The sequence below is a fragment of the Pelophylax lessonae genome, assembly GCF_965119305.1.
Source record: "Pelophylax lessonae genome assembly, chromosome: 4".
In the NCBI taxonomy this organism is placed as follows: Eukaryota; Metazoa; Chordata; class Amphibia; order Anura; family Ranidae; genus Pelophylax; species Pelophylax lessonae.
In genome coordinates, this window is record NC_138771.1 from 466,245,619 (window position 1) to 466,260,155 (window position 14,537).

General features: G+C 40.8%; 1 protein-coding gene across 1 annotated transcript in view; it reads right to left on the bottom strand.

Moving 5' to 3' along the window:
• Positions 1-1,754: 1,754 nt before the first annotated feature.
• ADAM19 (ADAM metallopeptidase domain 19) overlaps positions 1,755-14,537 on the bottom strand; it is a 159,006-nt gene continuing 146,223 nt past the window's right edge. Inside the window, exons 18-22 of the mRNA XM_082254624.1 lie at positions 12,057-12,165; positions 11,552-11,702; positions 9,312-9,372; positions 7,673-7,852; positions 1,755-2,405 (exon numbers count right to left, since the gene is read on the bottom strand). Coding sequence (XP_082110750.1) covers positions 2,337-2,405; positions 7,673-7,852; positions 9,312-9,372; positions 11,552-11,702; positions 12,057-12,165 — 570 coding nt within the window. The 3' untranslated portion in view covers positions 1,755-2,336. The remainder of the gene's footprint in view (positions 2,406-7,672; positions 7,853-9,311; positions 9,373-11,551; positions 11,703-12,056; positions 12,166-14,537) is intronic.

Genomic DNA, 14,537 nt, shown 5'->3' on the forward strand with positions numbered 1-14,537 from the left:
AGTAAGGCAAAATGCTTTGTCTATGCATTGTGCAGTGCTGCCTGACCGGGCTGGTGTGAACAAGCCATGAATCCAAATCCATGCAGTTCAATGCCTACACCATAAATAGTATCATTTGTCATGTATGGGTTTGTTGACATGTTTCTTATACCCCTTAGAAAATGTTCATGTATTATTTGTAGCAAATGAGGGGAGGTGGTCTGTCTACCACATGGTTGCAGCTAACCTCCCCGCCTATATTGCACAAGGCAAAAAAAAAAGCAAAAGTTGATCATTTTTTATTTGGTGTACCAGATTCCTCAAGAGCCTGTAAGATCATATTAAAGCTAATCTCTAGGGAAAACGTTTTCTCTCTCAGTTTTGGACGTAATAAGGAAGAGCAAGATCCTCTATCAGGTTTTTTTTTGTATTCTGTCCCCCCTTGAGAGATTTTTCCTCACTTCCTGTCCAAGCAAGATGTGAGCGAAATCTCTCCAGTTCAGCATTTTTTTTTCTTTTAAAGGGTAACTCCACTTTCGTGGGGAAAAAAAATTGCAAATAAAGAAAAAAAAAAAACAATATAGCATACACAATTGGGACACAAATCATATTGTAATTGAATGTTGTTAAAAATTCTTTCCTTTTCAATCTGCAGGTGTTGTAATTCTCTGAAAATGCAATGCAATATGGCTACCTGGAGGTGTTCTGTACACAGAATGTGTACTGACCACACCCCAGAAACATAATTTCCTGCTTGTGTGATTGGCTCACCAATTTTCCCAGAAGTCTGCCTAAAGCCCCGTACACACGCAACGACTATCGGCCGACCGACCGTCCGTCTTTTGTCCAGAGTTGTGTTTTGTTGGTTGGAATGTGCCTAGACTGCACACAAATTTTCTCGCCCAACAAAATTCTACTTCAGAAGTGATGTCATGTGTTGGGTTGCTTTCTTTGTGTTCTTTCTTCACTGAGCATGCCCAGATTTTGCTCATCAGATTTTTCCCTGTCGAAATCTGTACTGACTGCACCGTTATGTTGACGGCCAACAAAAATTTTATAGTCTGCACACCAGATTTTTTTCGGCCAAAAAGTCGGAGTTGGTTGTCAGAAGCATCATACTAACAAGCCGAAAATCGGCAGATCGGTCGTCGGAGGAAAATTCCCTGCCAATTTTCGACGCGTGTGTACGGGGCTTAAGACATCTGTTCAAAGTCCAGAATTTATAAAGCTAGTCTGAGTGTTCAGAAAAAAAAAGGGGCGGGAAGCTGAAGTTACACTCTGCAGAACTCAGTGAGGAGAGCTCTGATAGCTGATTGGAGGGACGGGACACACCCCCCTTCACACAACACAGAGCTGAGGCTGTCAATCAGCTGGAGATCCCTCCCCTGCCACATTTTTTCTTGGTGTCAGGAAAACTTGTCAAAAGTGATTCATGCTGATAGCAGAGTAGATATAAAGGAACTGTATTAACTTCAAAAGGATTTGCATTTCTGTGCATCCATTCCTGAGATGTACACAGCTTTATCACACAGCAAAGCCAGCCTGGCGACCTGACTTTTTTCTACCAAATTTGAACAGCACAGCTAGGTCACCACCCTACCTCCAGTCTGTGCCAATACAGTAAAGGGCAGCAACAAACTGATGAGGTCATGTGAATGTAGTATGCCCCCTCCCTCTCCCAGTCTGAGTGCTACGGTACAGGGGACAACAGGAGTTTGAAATCACGAAAAACTGGGGTATTTGTACTGGTTGTTTAAAATACATGTAATATTTTAAATAAATACATAACAGCATTTAATGCTTTGTTTTATAGCTGCCCTAAGTTTGGTTTTAATCCCAGAGACGTAAGGAACTGTTAAGTGATTTCATTTTCCAGCATTCACTCAAACCTGAAATACATATTTTAACTGGACTGACCCCATAACTGCTGGCAGCTTATGGCTATGCTAGCTTGCCTGTAAAATGCTGTTGCAAGAATATCATTGTTTCCACCCCTACCTAAAATTGCTGTAAACAGACTTGGTATTCATTTACCTAAACATTCCATCTTGATCTCCTGACCTGTCATTTTCACAGCACTGACCAGTCTATAGTTTGTTCAGTGCACATTCCCTAAGCACAACTGGGACAGCCATTTAGTGCATTATTAACATCACTGACACAAGAGATACAGCATGGCTGCCTTCAGTATGTGTAGGTGATGGTTGAAATCTTGGATGGAAATTCTTCATCATTTATGGATGTCTGGTGTTACACATCGGTTCCAGACTTTCCATTCAAGACACATGGGTTGTCCTGTTTAATCCCCGATATGGAATCACACACTCTTTTGCCTCTGCGGTGTCAGTCCTAAGGTGTCACTTGGCAGTGTGTCGTGTCCTACTTGGAGGCAGGGGAGGTGGCGCTCTTTTGGGGGGTTGCAACACCTGCAATATAAAAAGAATATTATCTTTAATATAATGTATAAAATAAACGACATAACAAAATTGAGTGTAAACACCAACCCTACTATGAAAAGTTTAAAGTGGGCCTAAACTCAAGAAATTAAAATTTGTTATGTTATAGAGAACAGCTAGAAATGTAAATTGTATTTGAGCACTCTGAAAAAAAAATAGCCTTTGGAATTCCTCCTGAAAAATAGCTGTGTACTTCCTTGTATTTAAGGGTGCCTATGAACTCCTTAGGTCTATAGCAGCATCTCTTAACCTTTTTAACATGGAGGGACCCTTGCAATAATTCTCTGGTCTCATGGAACCCCTTGCTAATAACTACTGTATCTGCAGCTCATGGTACATTAGTGTAATCTGCTCCAAAACAATATGGTGATAACACCTTTCTCCTGCGCTTAGAATCCAAGCTCCCCGGCCACACTTCACACGGGACTCACATAAGGCATCTCGGAAGGCTAGAGTCTTGCTGCCCACAAAAGGACTGGGGTAGTCCAACGGTACTATAGGCAAAAAGAAACAAAAAAAAGGGCGCACCGACCTAGCGCATTATCCTCAATAAGGCTTTATTTGTACAACATATAAAAAATTGCTACTCACAAACAAAGGTAGAAAATAGTCATATCAGAGGAAGGCTCTGAGGAAGAGGCTGAGCCTAGAAACACGTCAGTCGTCATCTTAACAGGAATATGGACTAATACATGAACTACTCCTGACACTCGAGCGACGGAGCTTGATATGACTATTTTCTACCTTTGTTTGTGAGTAGCCATTTTTTATATGTTGTACAAATAAAGCCTTATTAAGGGTAATGCGCTAGGTCGGTGCGCCCTTTTTTGTTTCTTTTTACATTAGTGTAATGATCAGTGGGAAGAATGATCCTTACATTTGTGGTCAATGGTTAGAAATCCCGCCTTTACAGATAGCTAAACAGATCAGTTACTGGTGGTTACTTATCAGAAAGGTAGAAATTGCTCATTTCTCAAGGAACTCCTAGCACACTCTGGAGGAACCCTGGATGAGAGAGGCTGGTCTACAACCTCACAGATGTATATCTGTAGTGTAAGATATAGGCCACGGCTGACTGATTGCTAGCCTCATGAGATTTGAAGTGGGATTTGGTGATGTGCTGCTTACTGTTCTCCTTACTAGAGGCTCTGACATGAGGAAGCAAAGCCCTGCTTCCACCAAGATGGCCAACTCCACATGGAGACACAGTACATAAAAAAGTATGGTGTATCAGTACCTGGGAAAAGATCAGCTGCAGGGAGACCACAGAGAATAATGGTGACTAGGTCTTTGCCCTCTGCCTGCCTTTATTTTTTGGCACAACGTTAGTTCCTCTATAGTGGATGGCACAGTTTGACAGAATAGAATCATTTTGTTATAGATACTGTATGTTGTTGTTTGCTAGCAACTAAAATATCAGTTCTGGTCAGTTTTTGTAGTTGTCCACAATTTAGAAATCATGTTTGTTGAGGAAGTAAGGCACGCAAAACAAATATATCAGTTTTTCGTTTTTAAACCACCAGACAATCTTGTATATCTCTTTGGGGACTCTATTGGTGAGATCTCTGCACTCCGGGCCTCAGCACACCTGCTGTGGAAGTTCTAAGGGTGTTCCACTGTCATTGCTGGATTTTAATCATTATTTATTATGAAGAATGCAACCAATGATGATGGAACACACAACCATGGAGGGGTTAAGGCTTACAAGTAGTCCCCAATTTCTATTAGGACCCATTTATGAAAGCCACGGATACCCAGTATTGTGCAGCCCTACTGGGTTACCTGCAGATCTGAAGAATATAAAAAGGGAGAGTGAGGAAATCTGTTAGAGTTAACTTAAATAAAATATTAAGCTCCATTAAATTACTATAGCTAAACTAAATTTTAGACTTTAAAACCTAACCCCTTATGTATGGGTTTAAACCCCAACTCTACCTTTGGGAAAAAGAAAAAAAAAATGAAAATCAGAGGCCTAGCAGGTGTAAAATAACAGCAACGCTTACCTTTCAGGTACTGTCCCCACCCCCACAGAGCCACTCCAATTCCAGGCTGAATTCTGCCTATTGTTATCAAACTCACTGACTGTGGGCCTAGGCAGTCATGGACAGTCACAGACACATAGATGCTGGCCATACACTAGTAGAATTTAGTTTGAAATGTTTCATTTTACAAATGTTTGGTTTTCTAATGGTTAGTGGGGTTAAACCCACGTTCATTTTTGTAACCAGAAATTTTGAAGATGCAGGATAGACATTTCTAACAGTATATGTGGTTTTGTTTCGGGGAAAGTCCATTCATTCCAAAAATAAATGTTAAAAAAAATTTAAAATTTTGAATTACTTTCAAATGATAGTTGTCAAATCATCAAATGTATTAAGAATTGTTGTATGAATGTTCATACGAATATTCATACAAATGTTTAAAAATCTAGTGTGTATCCAGCTTAGGCTCACAGTACTTGTGGAAAGAGCCATTGAGTGAACATTGTGCTGCCCAGGAATAAGGACCAACCATCGAGTTGGACATCCCTAGAACAGCCAGAAACAGGAATATACTGTGTATGTGTATATATATATATATATATATATTTTTTTTTTTTTCTTTAACCACTTAAGGACCGGAAAGTTTTACCCCCTTAATGACCAGGCCATTTTTTGCAATAGGAAACTGCGCTACTTTAACTGACAATTGCGCGGGTGTACGACGTTGTACCCATATAAAATTGATTTCCTTTTTTTCCCACAAATAGAGCTCACTTTTTGGTGGTATTTAATCACCTCTGCGTTTATTTTTTGCGCTATAAACAAAAAAAAGAGCGACAATTCTGAAAAAAAAAATAATAATAATATTTTTTACTTTCTGCTATAAAACATTCCCAATTAAAAAAAAAAAAAGTAAAAATCAAATTTTTTCATCATTTTAGGCCAATATGTATTCTGCTACATATTTTTGGTAAAAAATATCCCAATAAGTGTATATTGAGTGGTTTGCGCAAAAGTTATCGTGTCTACAAACTAGGGAAAATATTTATGTCATTTTTTTTTTTTTACTAGTATTGGCGGCGATCAGCGATTATTAGCAGGACTGCGACATTGCGGGGGACAGATCGGATGCCTGACTTTTTTTTACACTTTTAGGGGGACCAGTGACATTACTACAGTAATCAGTGCTAAAAATATGCAGTTACTGTACTAATGACACTGGCAGGGAAGGAATTAACATCAGGGGCGAGCAAAGAGTTAAAGGGGGTGCTTTCTAACTGTGTAGGGGATGGGCTCACTGGATGAACACAGAGACCTGTGTTCCTAAATAGGAGGAACACAGGATCCCTGTGTTCATCACTGACAGAACAGCAGTCTTTACATCGGCAGACCGCCATTCTGTCTCCATGGGGAGCGATCGCGGGTGCCCAGTGGACATCGTGACCGCCGGACCCGCTGATTGGCTTCCCCTCTAGCCAATCGGCGCATGCACCCACACTAACTGCTGCATGAGCGACGTACGTGTATGTAATTTCATGTAACAGAGCCGACCTGCTGCCGTAAAACTACGGCAGCAGGTCGGCAAGTGGTTAAAGGGTAAGTCCAGGCAGAACCGAACACTAAACTTGCTCTGTGCCACATTCCAAACCTAATCTATCTAATCCTGTAAAGCAAAAATCCCCGTACTTACTCTTTCTGCACCCGATCGGGTCCGGTCTCCAGCAACGGAAGCTGTGTGCAGGAGAGGACTGATAACAGCTGTGAAATGAACTGGAAGTAATGTCACCCATAGACTTACTATGGGGCTTCCATTGTCGATTGCCTCTCCTGCCCCCTCCTCCACGCTGAAGCCGATGCTGACAGCTCAGTGTGAGACAGCCTCGGCTGCAGAATAGGCAAGTACAGTGATTTTTGCTTTACAGGGTTAGATAGATTAGGTTTAGAATGTGGCACAGAGCAGGTTTAGCATTAGTTCAGTTTTTCCTGGACTTCTCCTTTAGCTCTTGGGGGTAATAAAACATGGCATTTAGTTTTACTGACGTGTAGGGGTTTGGTTGGGTTAAGTGTATAATGAACCTTCTGATGGTCATCTGATACCCACAAGTAGCCCAGCCAGTGGCGGAACTTCCAGGGTCGCAAAGGTCACACTTGCGATTGGGCCCTGGCATTTCGTTACTGTCAAGGGGGGGTAAGCGCGGTTGCTTGCCGCAGGACTCTGTGCTTAGAGGGTCTTTCTTATACAGTCCGGAGACTGCACTGACTGCCCCCTCCTTTCTCCCTCACACAGATGGGAGAAGAGAGCCAATTTGCTCCTTCTCTTCCTGCCCCTCTCTTCCTGTGTGCATCATGGGAAGTGTGACGCTAAGCAGCTGAATTTGATCATTCAGCTGCTAGATTTCACACTGCACCGCAGTGCACACACAGGAGGAGATTGGCTCTCTCCTCTTCCATCCGTGCGAGGGATGAGGGAGATGGAACTGTCAGTGCAGGCTCTGGGCTGTATGAGAGAGATGCTCCCAGCTCAAAGTCCTGTTAAGGAGGCACAGGTAGCTGCAGTGATTGGCACTGATAGGCAACAATGATGAGCACTGATAGGAGGCACTGATAGGCAGCACTGATGGTCACTGATAGGTGGCACTGATAGGCAGCACTGATGGTCACTGATAGGTGGCACTGATAGGCAACACTGATGAGCACTTCTAGATGGCATTGATGAGCACTGATAGGCGGCACGGATAGGCAGCACTAGTAGGCGGCACTGAAGGGGCCGCACTAATAATCAGGGAACGGTTTATCAGTGTAAACAATGTACTGACAGTCTTGCCGATTAACAACTCTCCTTTCCTCACACAGACACAGCGTGGGAGGAAAGGACTGCCGATAAAAGGCAAGACTGTTTACATGTGATCAGCTAATCATCAGTTTGTTTACATGTGATCAGCTGATTACATGGTAAAGGGCCACTGTGATTCACCCTTTACCATGATCTGTGATCAGCTGTGGTCTGAAGGACATGGCAGTCACAGAACGCACTGGATGCGTGCCCCAGGGCACACACGGTAGGCAGGGTTCTGGGAGGATGTCTATGAACGCCCTCCCAAAACAAAGCCGGGGGCTTGGATAGAAGGGGGGGGGGGAGGTTGGCAGTCAGAGGGGCCCTCTAATGGTTTCTTGCACCGGGGGCCCTAAAGGTTCTAGTTATACCTCTGAGCCCAAGCATTCATCCCCATCACCTGTCCTATGGATCAGCTTTACCTTTGGAGGTTGTGGAGGTGGAGGAGGTGGTGCTGGCCTGCACGGTGGAGGCATTCTTACTGGAGAGGCAGTTTTTGTGGCTTCACCTTCCAGCTGTCTGCTTTGAGGATGATGACTGGATGAAGGCCTTTGATCTGCTGTCCTGTGGTTGGACTGTAAACTGACTGGGCTTTTTGAGCCCTGCAGAGAGACCATAAAAATAAAATCAGTTCTTTGTTATCAGTGACATTCACTAGCATCTTTTAAACTGTACAAAAGATTGAACTAATCTTTGTGCACAACCTTTTTAAACAACCCATGTCCATGTACAGTGAAGGTTCTTTTATGCAATTGACAGTGTCACAAATGATTTCCAGGTTAACTAGCGCCTCAGCATTCTAATCGATTGTACCTATCTTTTTTTTTTTCAGATTTCATGATCTGAAGTTTCAATAATAGTTAGGATTATTTTTTCACAGTGATGTCACATAAATTTGCTGTTTGTTTTATTTCATCCAATTTAAAAGTGACTTGGTGATCAATAATAATCATATTGCTGTATACTCAATAATTGACCTTCATTATTAAAAAAAAAAGTGAAAGAATTGGAAAAAAGTGCTCTCTCTTTCTCGTAAAAATGCTATATACCCACTAAAAATGTAAGAATTTCTAACTTGTCTGATTACTTTCACTTATATATGCAAAATAAATTTACTGAAAGATCAACAATTCCATACATGTTATTTTGTAATTTGATAGGGACAGGAAACAACCTTATTATCAAATAATCAGATTGAGCCCTGGTTCACACTGGTGCGGCTTTCATCAGCGCAATTTCAAAGCCGCAGTTCAGTGTGATTCCAACCTCCGATTTCATTGCGGCTTGCGACTTCATTTAACAGAAGTCTATGCGAGTTGCAATGAAATTGGCAAAAAGTAGTGCAGGGACCTTTTTAAAGTGGCTGTGACACGAGTCGAGGCAATTTGAACGGTTCCATTGCCGACAATGGGGTGTGACTTGCCATGCGATTTGGTACTGTCAAATCGCAACAGTGTGAATGGGGGCTGATATATATGTGGGCAACATAAGTTTAAGTACAGCCTATCTATGTCTTCTTGTGTCTCCTCGAGACAATTTAAAATTAATGTAAAGCTCAAACTTTTCTTCTTAGTTTTGGATAGAGTGAGGAAAGGTTGGAACCCCTATCAGGAGTTTACTGTAATGTGGGGCTCTGTTAGATAGATTTATCATCACTTCTCTAAGCCTCTGCCTCTACCAATAACCCTCGAAAAGGGTGAAAAATGTCTTAGGAGTTCTCTACAGGTGGAGAACAGAAGCTGAAGCCATTTTTTACCCATTTCATTTACATTTAATCAACAGGGAGTTGGTGTTTGTGTGCAGACAGACGCAATTTTGTTGAAGTCTACTGGAGTCTGACAAGCAAATTCTGTCTGTAGTGCATCAGTTTATTCACATGATGATCCGACTGATACAGGTTTGGGGGTATTCGAGTGGTAATATTTTCACTGTTTTGGGCTACCTGGTGGAAGTGTTATTGGCTATAATTACCAAGGTATCTTTTGGATACTTCTACCTTACTGACCTTCTTCCTACCACACCAGATTTATGAACGTACCGCAAAATAATCTGGAACCTTACCACGGATGTCTGTGGTCTGTGTCTGGAGGTAGCATCGATTTTGCATTTATCACTGCTGTCACTGTCCAGAAAAGAAAAAAAAAGAGTGAGTTTATGCCTCCTATGTTTACCATCAGTGGCCAAAACTTAAAGCTGTCCTCAGGTACTGCTACCAAGTGATTGTTTCCACTACTGATCGACGGATATATTTTTTTAGTTGCCGATACCAAAATTTTGGTCATCGTGTATCGGTATCGCCGATATTGGCTGATATTTTCGTACATTTAAAAAACATTTTTAAAAAAAAAACATTTTCTTGACAGGTACTCTTGTGGAGGGATCTGGGGGGTCTTAAAGACCCCAAACCCCTCCTCTGCACTTTAAAAGCATTCAGAACGCCAAGTTTGGCTGTTTTGAATGCTGTCATTTTTTTGAATTTGGCGCCAATACCCGGAAGTGATGTCACTTCCGGGTTTTTGCATGAAGACCGAATGCAGCTTTGATCGGGTTTCTGGCGGCCGTGCAGGCTTATTGCCCAGGTCTCCCGGTGGGATAGGAGACCCGGGCGAGCCGCGGAATGCGGCGGGAGGGCGTCCCCTCCTGCTCCTTGTAATGACAGCCGAGCGGCTTCTCAACCGCATCGTTTGTCATTACAAGACAGCCGACCGTCGGTTATGGATGCCGGTACCGGGGTGATACCTCTAGCTGCAGGCATCACTCCAGTACAAGCACTTTCCCGAAATATTGGCAATATCGGTAACCTCCGGGGCCGATTCCAATATATCGGGTCAGATTCAGAAAGGATGTTCCATTTGGTAGGACGGAGAGAGAAGACAATGCAGCAATTGGCGGCAGAGGAGGCTCTACCTTCACCCGTATGAGTAATGCATAAGAAAAAATAGGAGAAAGGAGCAGGATATTCTGTGTAAAGAAAGAGGAGTCGTAAGGTCTGATCCACCTATATAAAGAGATCGCAGGCGTTGGGGGTCTTTGCGACCTGCTTCAATCTGGTAAGAAGCAAAGAGTGATATACCCCACCACCGGAGCACCTAAAATCCAAGCAATTAATATATCCAGCTTTTTCCCTGCATGAATTGACTTGGACTATGAACTACCCATAAGCACTTTAATTAAATCACTTAAAACACTATAATAGTGGTCACAATATTTATTTTTTGGTACAATAATTTATGATATTTAATTTATCTGTGGCTGCACATGCAAGCACTTTATTTTTGCACAATTGTTGTACAGCACTTGCACTTTATATATTAATTATTTATTTATCTATATTGTTATATGTATGCACCACTGATGTTTGTACCTAGTTATGTGAATTTTTAGAAAGGTTTAACAATTACAGTAATCCCCCGCTACATCGCGGTTCAGTTTTTGCGGTCCCGGTAATTCGCGGTTTTTTTTGTAATGTTATTTTACTATATAAATCATTAAAAATGAAAGATTTTTGTGTTTTTCATAGCTCTTGCTCTGTCTCTAAGTATCTTTTATGTGTTTAAATGAGTTTCTATTGTTTTAAAAGTGTGTTTAAAGACCTTAAAATGCTTCTACACATACAGTGACAGTAAAAAAATCATGCCTACAATGCATTTTAATAGGGTTTTTCTATTTCGCGGAATTTCACTTTTCGCGGCTGGGTCCGGAACGTAACCCCCGCAATGGAGGGGGGTTTACTGTATACACTTTCAAATTATTTATATTTTTCACCTAAAGATTACCAGCGCCTTTTTACTATTTATCTACCTCCAATATATCGGGGAAAGTGCATATCGGCCCTCGATATATATCGGCTTTGCTGATATTCGGTCGATCCCTAATTTCCACACCCCTAGCCTGCAGATTGGACAATGATGAAGCAACGCCAAACCAATATGGTCAGCACACTGCCCTCTCTCCTTCTGCCACCAAGAGTTAAGAGCTAAGCAATGCTGTAGAACTTGAGTGTCTCACAATCTGCCGCTCCCTCCAGGAATGAAAGAAACTAATATTTAAAAAAAAAGCTTCAGATACTTGTACTAGCTACATTCAAAATATACAGTATATTTAATGATTACGTTTCTAATGAATACGCAGCTGAACTGAACGGTGCTTTTATACCCAGATTTGAGTTTTAAATAAACGTACCTAATGTGTTGCTCACTCAAAGTGTTTCACTGCATATTTTATATGTGGTCACTGTGTGAGGGGTATAAGCAAGCAGTATGCAGGCACCAGCAAACAAAACAGAATAAAGGGTTATTTACCTTGTGTGCAGGTAGCCAGCTGCAGGACTAGTGTCTGGTTTGTGGAATCTGCTCAGACACCTGCGTCTGTAAAGGTGTACGAATGCAATGATCGCTATTCCAGCTAGCAATAATATAGAAAGAAATACCCAAAGAGCCACAGACTGTGAACCTAGAAATAAGAAATGTAATACATGTGGGTTAGTGTGTGAAGTCCTTGTTTGAATGTTCTGCTTTTTGTTGCCACCAAAGACACTTGATTCCACCCACATTATATCCAGCCCCCTGCCGATGTACCTAGAATTGTACAGGTAGAGCCTGGTGAAACAGTGCACTAATATGGATTCTTCAAAGTCCACTGAATAGCTAACAGCCAGGGGCAAAGGTGAAAATCTTTTCTCAAGCCTTAGAGGGTGTCACCTGAGACAAGTTCTACCTTGATTAACTGTAGAAGTGACCATAAATTCTGGGAACAGTACCCTCTTCCCTATCTCTACCCTATCCAGATGGAAAACAGAACACTCACCCTCAGCAGGTACCGGTCCACTGTCTATGCTGCCACCATTTCCTGTCTGGTTACAATACGGAGGCTTCCACCCAAGAGCACAGTGACAGTTCTGGTTATTATTGCAAACCTATTAAATAGAAAAGGAATGACAGTGTCAGAGAGAATCAAACGTATTTGAACAGGACTTTTCCATAGAAGGAGCAAATAATTTTAAAGGGCACTGTAAAAAAATAAAAAATAAATAACACGGGATTTGCAATCCCTGACTTGCTTTAAAAAAATGGGACAAGCTCCAGGGCCATCACGTTTATAGGCATAGTTAAAGACCCAGTACAACCATGCAATCAATTACATCTTTTTTTTTTTTTTACACGTACTAGTAGGGTGCTCTGAAAGTCTTGGAGGTGAGGACACGTAGCCTTTTTGTCAGGTTTCCTCTCCCATGGAGTCTCCCTTCAGGGAAGCCCCACCTAGTACCGTGTTTCCTTGAATATAAGACCAGGTTTTATATTAATTTTGGCTACAAAAAACACACTAGGGCTTATTTTCAGGGGATATCTCATTTATTTGCGGTATGTACAAAGACGATCTTAAAGTGGTTGTAACCCTAAAAAAAAAAAAAGTAAACCCCCCTCCATTGCAGGGGTTACGTTCCGGATCCAGCCGCGAAAAGTGAAAATCCACGAAATAACCTATTAAAATGCATTGTAGGCATATTTTTTTACTGTCACTGTACGTGTAAAAGCATTTTAAGGTCTTTAAACACACTTTTAAAACAATAGAAACTCATTTAAACACATAAAATATACTGAGAGACATAGCAAGAGCTATGAAAAACACAAAAATATTTCATTTTTAATGATTTATATAGTAAAATAACATTAAAAAAAAAACGCAATATACCGAGACCGCGATGGAGCGGGGGTTTACTGTATCCTGATCCTTTAAAGCATGATAGACAGCACAGTCCTTGTGCTGTGTTATTTACCCCTCTCTATGTTTAAAAAAAAAACCTGGAATAAAACAATAAAATATTTATAAAAAAAGTTTGTGACCCCTGTCTTATCTTCTCCTCTCCCCCCGTCAGCTCAGGAATCAGCATTATAACATTTTGTAATCTCAAAAATAAACCTTGGTTAAAGTCATTGTAAAATTATGTAATCTGTTTTGTAAAAAGATTATATAATATCCAGTGAGTCTCCATTTGTAAGCAGCGCTGTAAGTAAGGTATTTTCCACAATAAAGTTACAAAAGGAGACACACTGCACATTATATAATCTTTTTACAAAACTGATTACATGTTTTTACAACGATTTTAACTAGGGCTTATATTGCAGCTATCCCGAAGAAAGGGGTCTGCCTAGTCTCGGCTGGGTGGACCACAAGTACCCCAGCCCCCCTCAGGAGCCTTGCGCCCAGGGGGATTAGGACTTCAGAGGGGGACCATGTGTATACCCTGTGCATTTGTTTTTGTGTGCTCTCTTTTTTTATGCACTTGGTGTTTAGTTTTGTGTGTTTTAACGGCAGGAAAGAAGGATTAGGGTGACAATCACAGACCTTCCACCTTCAAAAACAAAAAAGGAAATTGGCAGTGGCAGCCCTCATATTGCTTTCCTGGCAGATTAAAAAAAAAAAAAAGTAGAGCAGAAATTAGACATAATATTTATATTTGTCCTCAAGGTGGCAGCAGATACGTTTTAAGTTCCTCTGGAAATACAGTTGATTACTGTCTGTGATTATTTTTTTTTTTTTTTTTTTATTATTTCCACTAACAGTTACATTTTCAGGAACGGCTATCATGGCCCAAACCCTTCTTCTAAGGCCCAAGCAGTACTCCTCCAGGAAATTCTACCTGAAAGGAGGTCCAAACATGGCAGAAAGGCTTTGAATCAATCCTGCCAGAATCTGCAGCCAGAATATTGCTTTCCTGGCAGATTAAAAAAAAAAAAAAATAGTAGAGCAGAAATTAGACATAATATTTATATTTGTCCTCAAGGTAGCAGCAGATACGTTTTAAGTTCCTCTGGAAATACAGTTGATTACTGTCTGTGATCATTTTTTTTTTTTTTATTATTTCCACTAACAGTTACATTTTCAGGAACGGCTATCATGGCCCAAACCCTTCTTCTTTGTCTCTTACTCTATAGGGAGTTTTTTTTTAAATCTGTTTTGCTATCAAGTGCTAATCCCAGTGATTAACCACTAGCGATTTTAGTGGCCTGATTATTTTTTTTAAGCAGATACATTTTTTTTTAATTTTCCAAATTTACAGTTTAAACAAAACAAAAAGAAAAAGAAAGAAAGAAAGAAAGAAAGAAAGAAAGAAAGAAAGAAAGAAAGAAAGAAAGAAAGAAAGAAAGAAAGAAAGAAAGAAAGAAAGAAAGAAAAAGAAAGAAAAAGAAAGAAAGAAAGAAAGAAAGAAAGAAAGAAAGAAAGAAAGAAAGAAAGAAAGAAAGAAAGAAAGAAAAAGAAAGAAAGAAAGAAAGAAAGAAAGAAAGA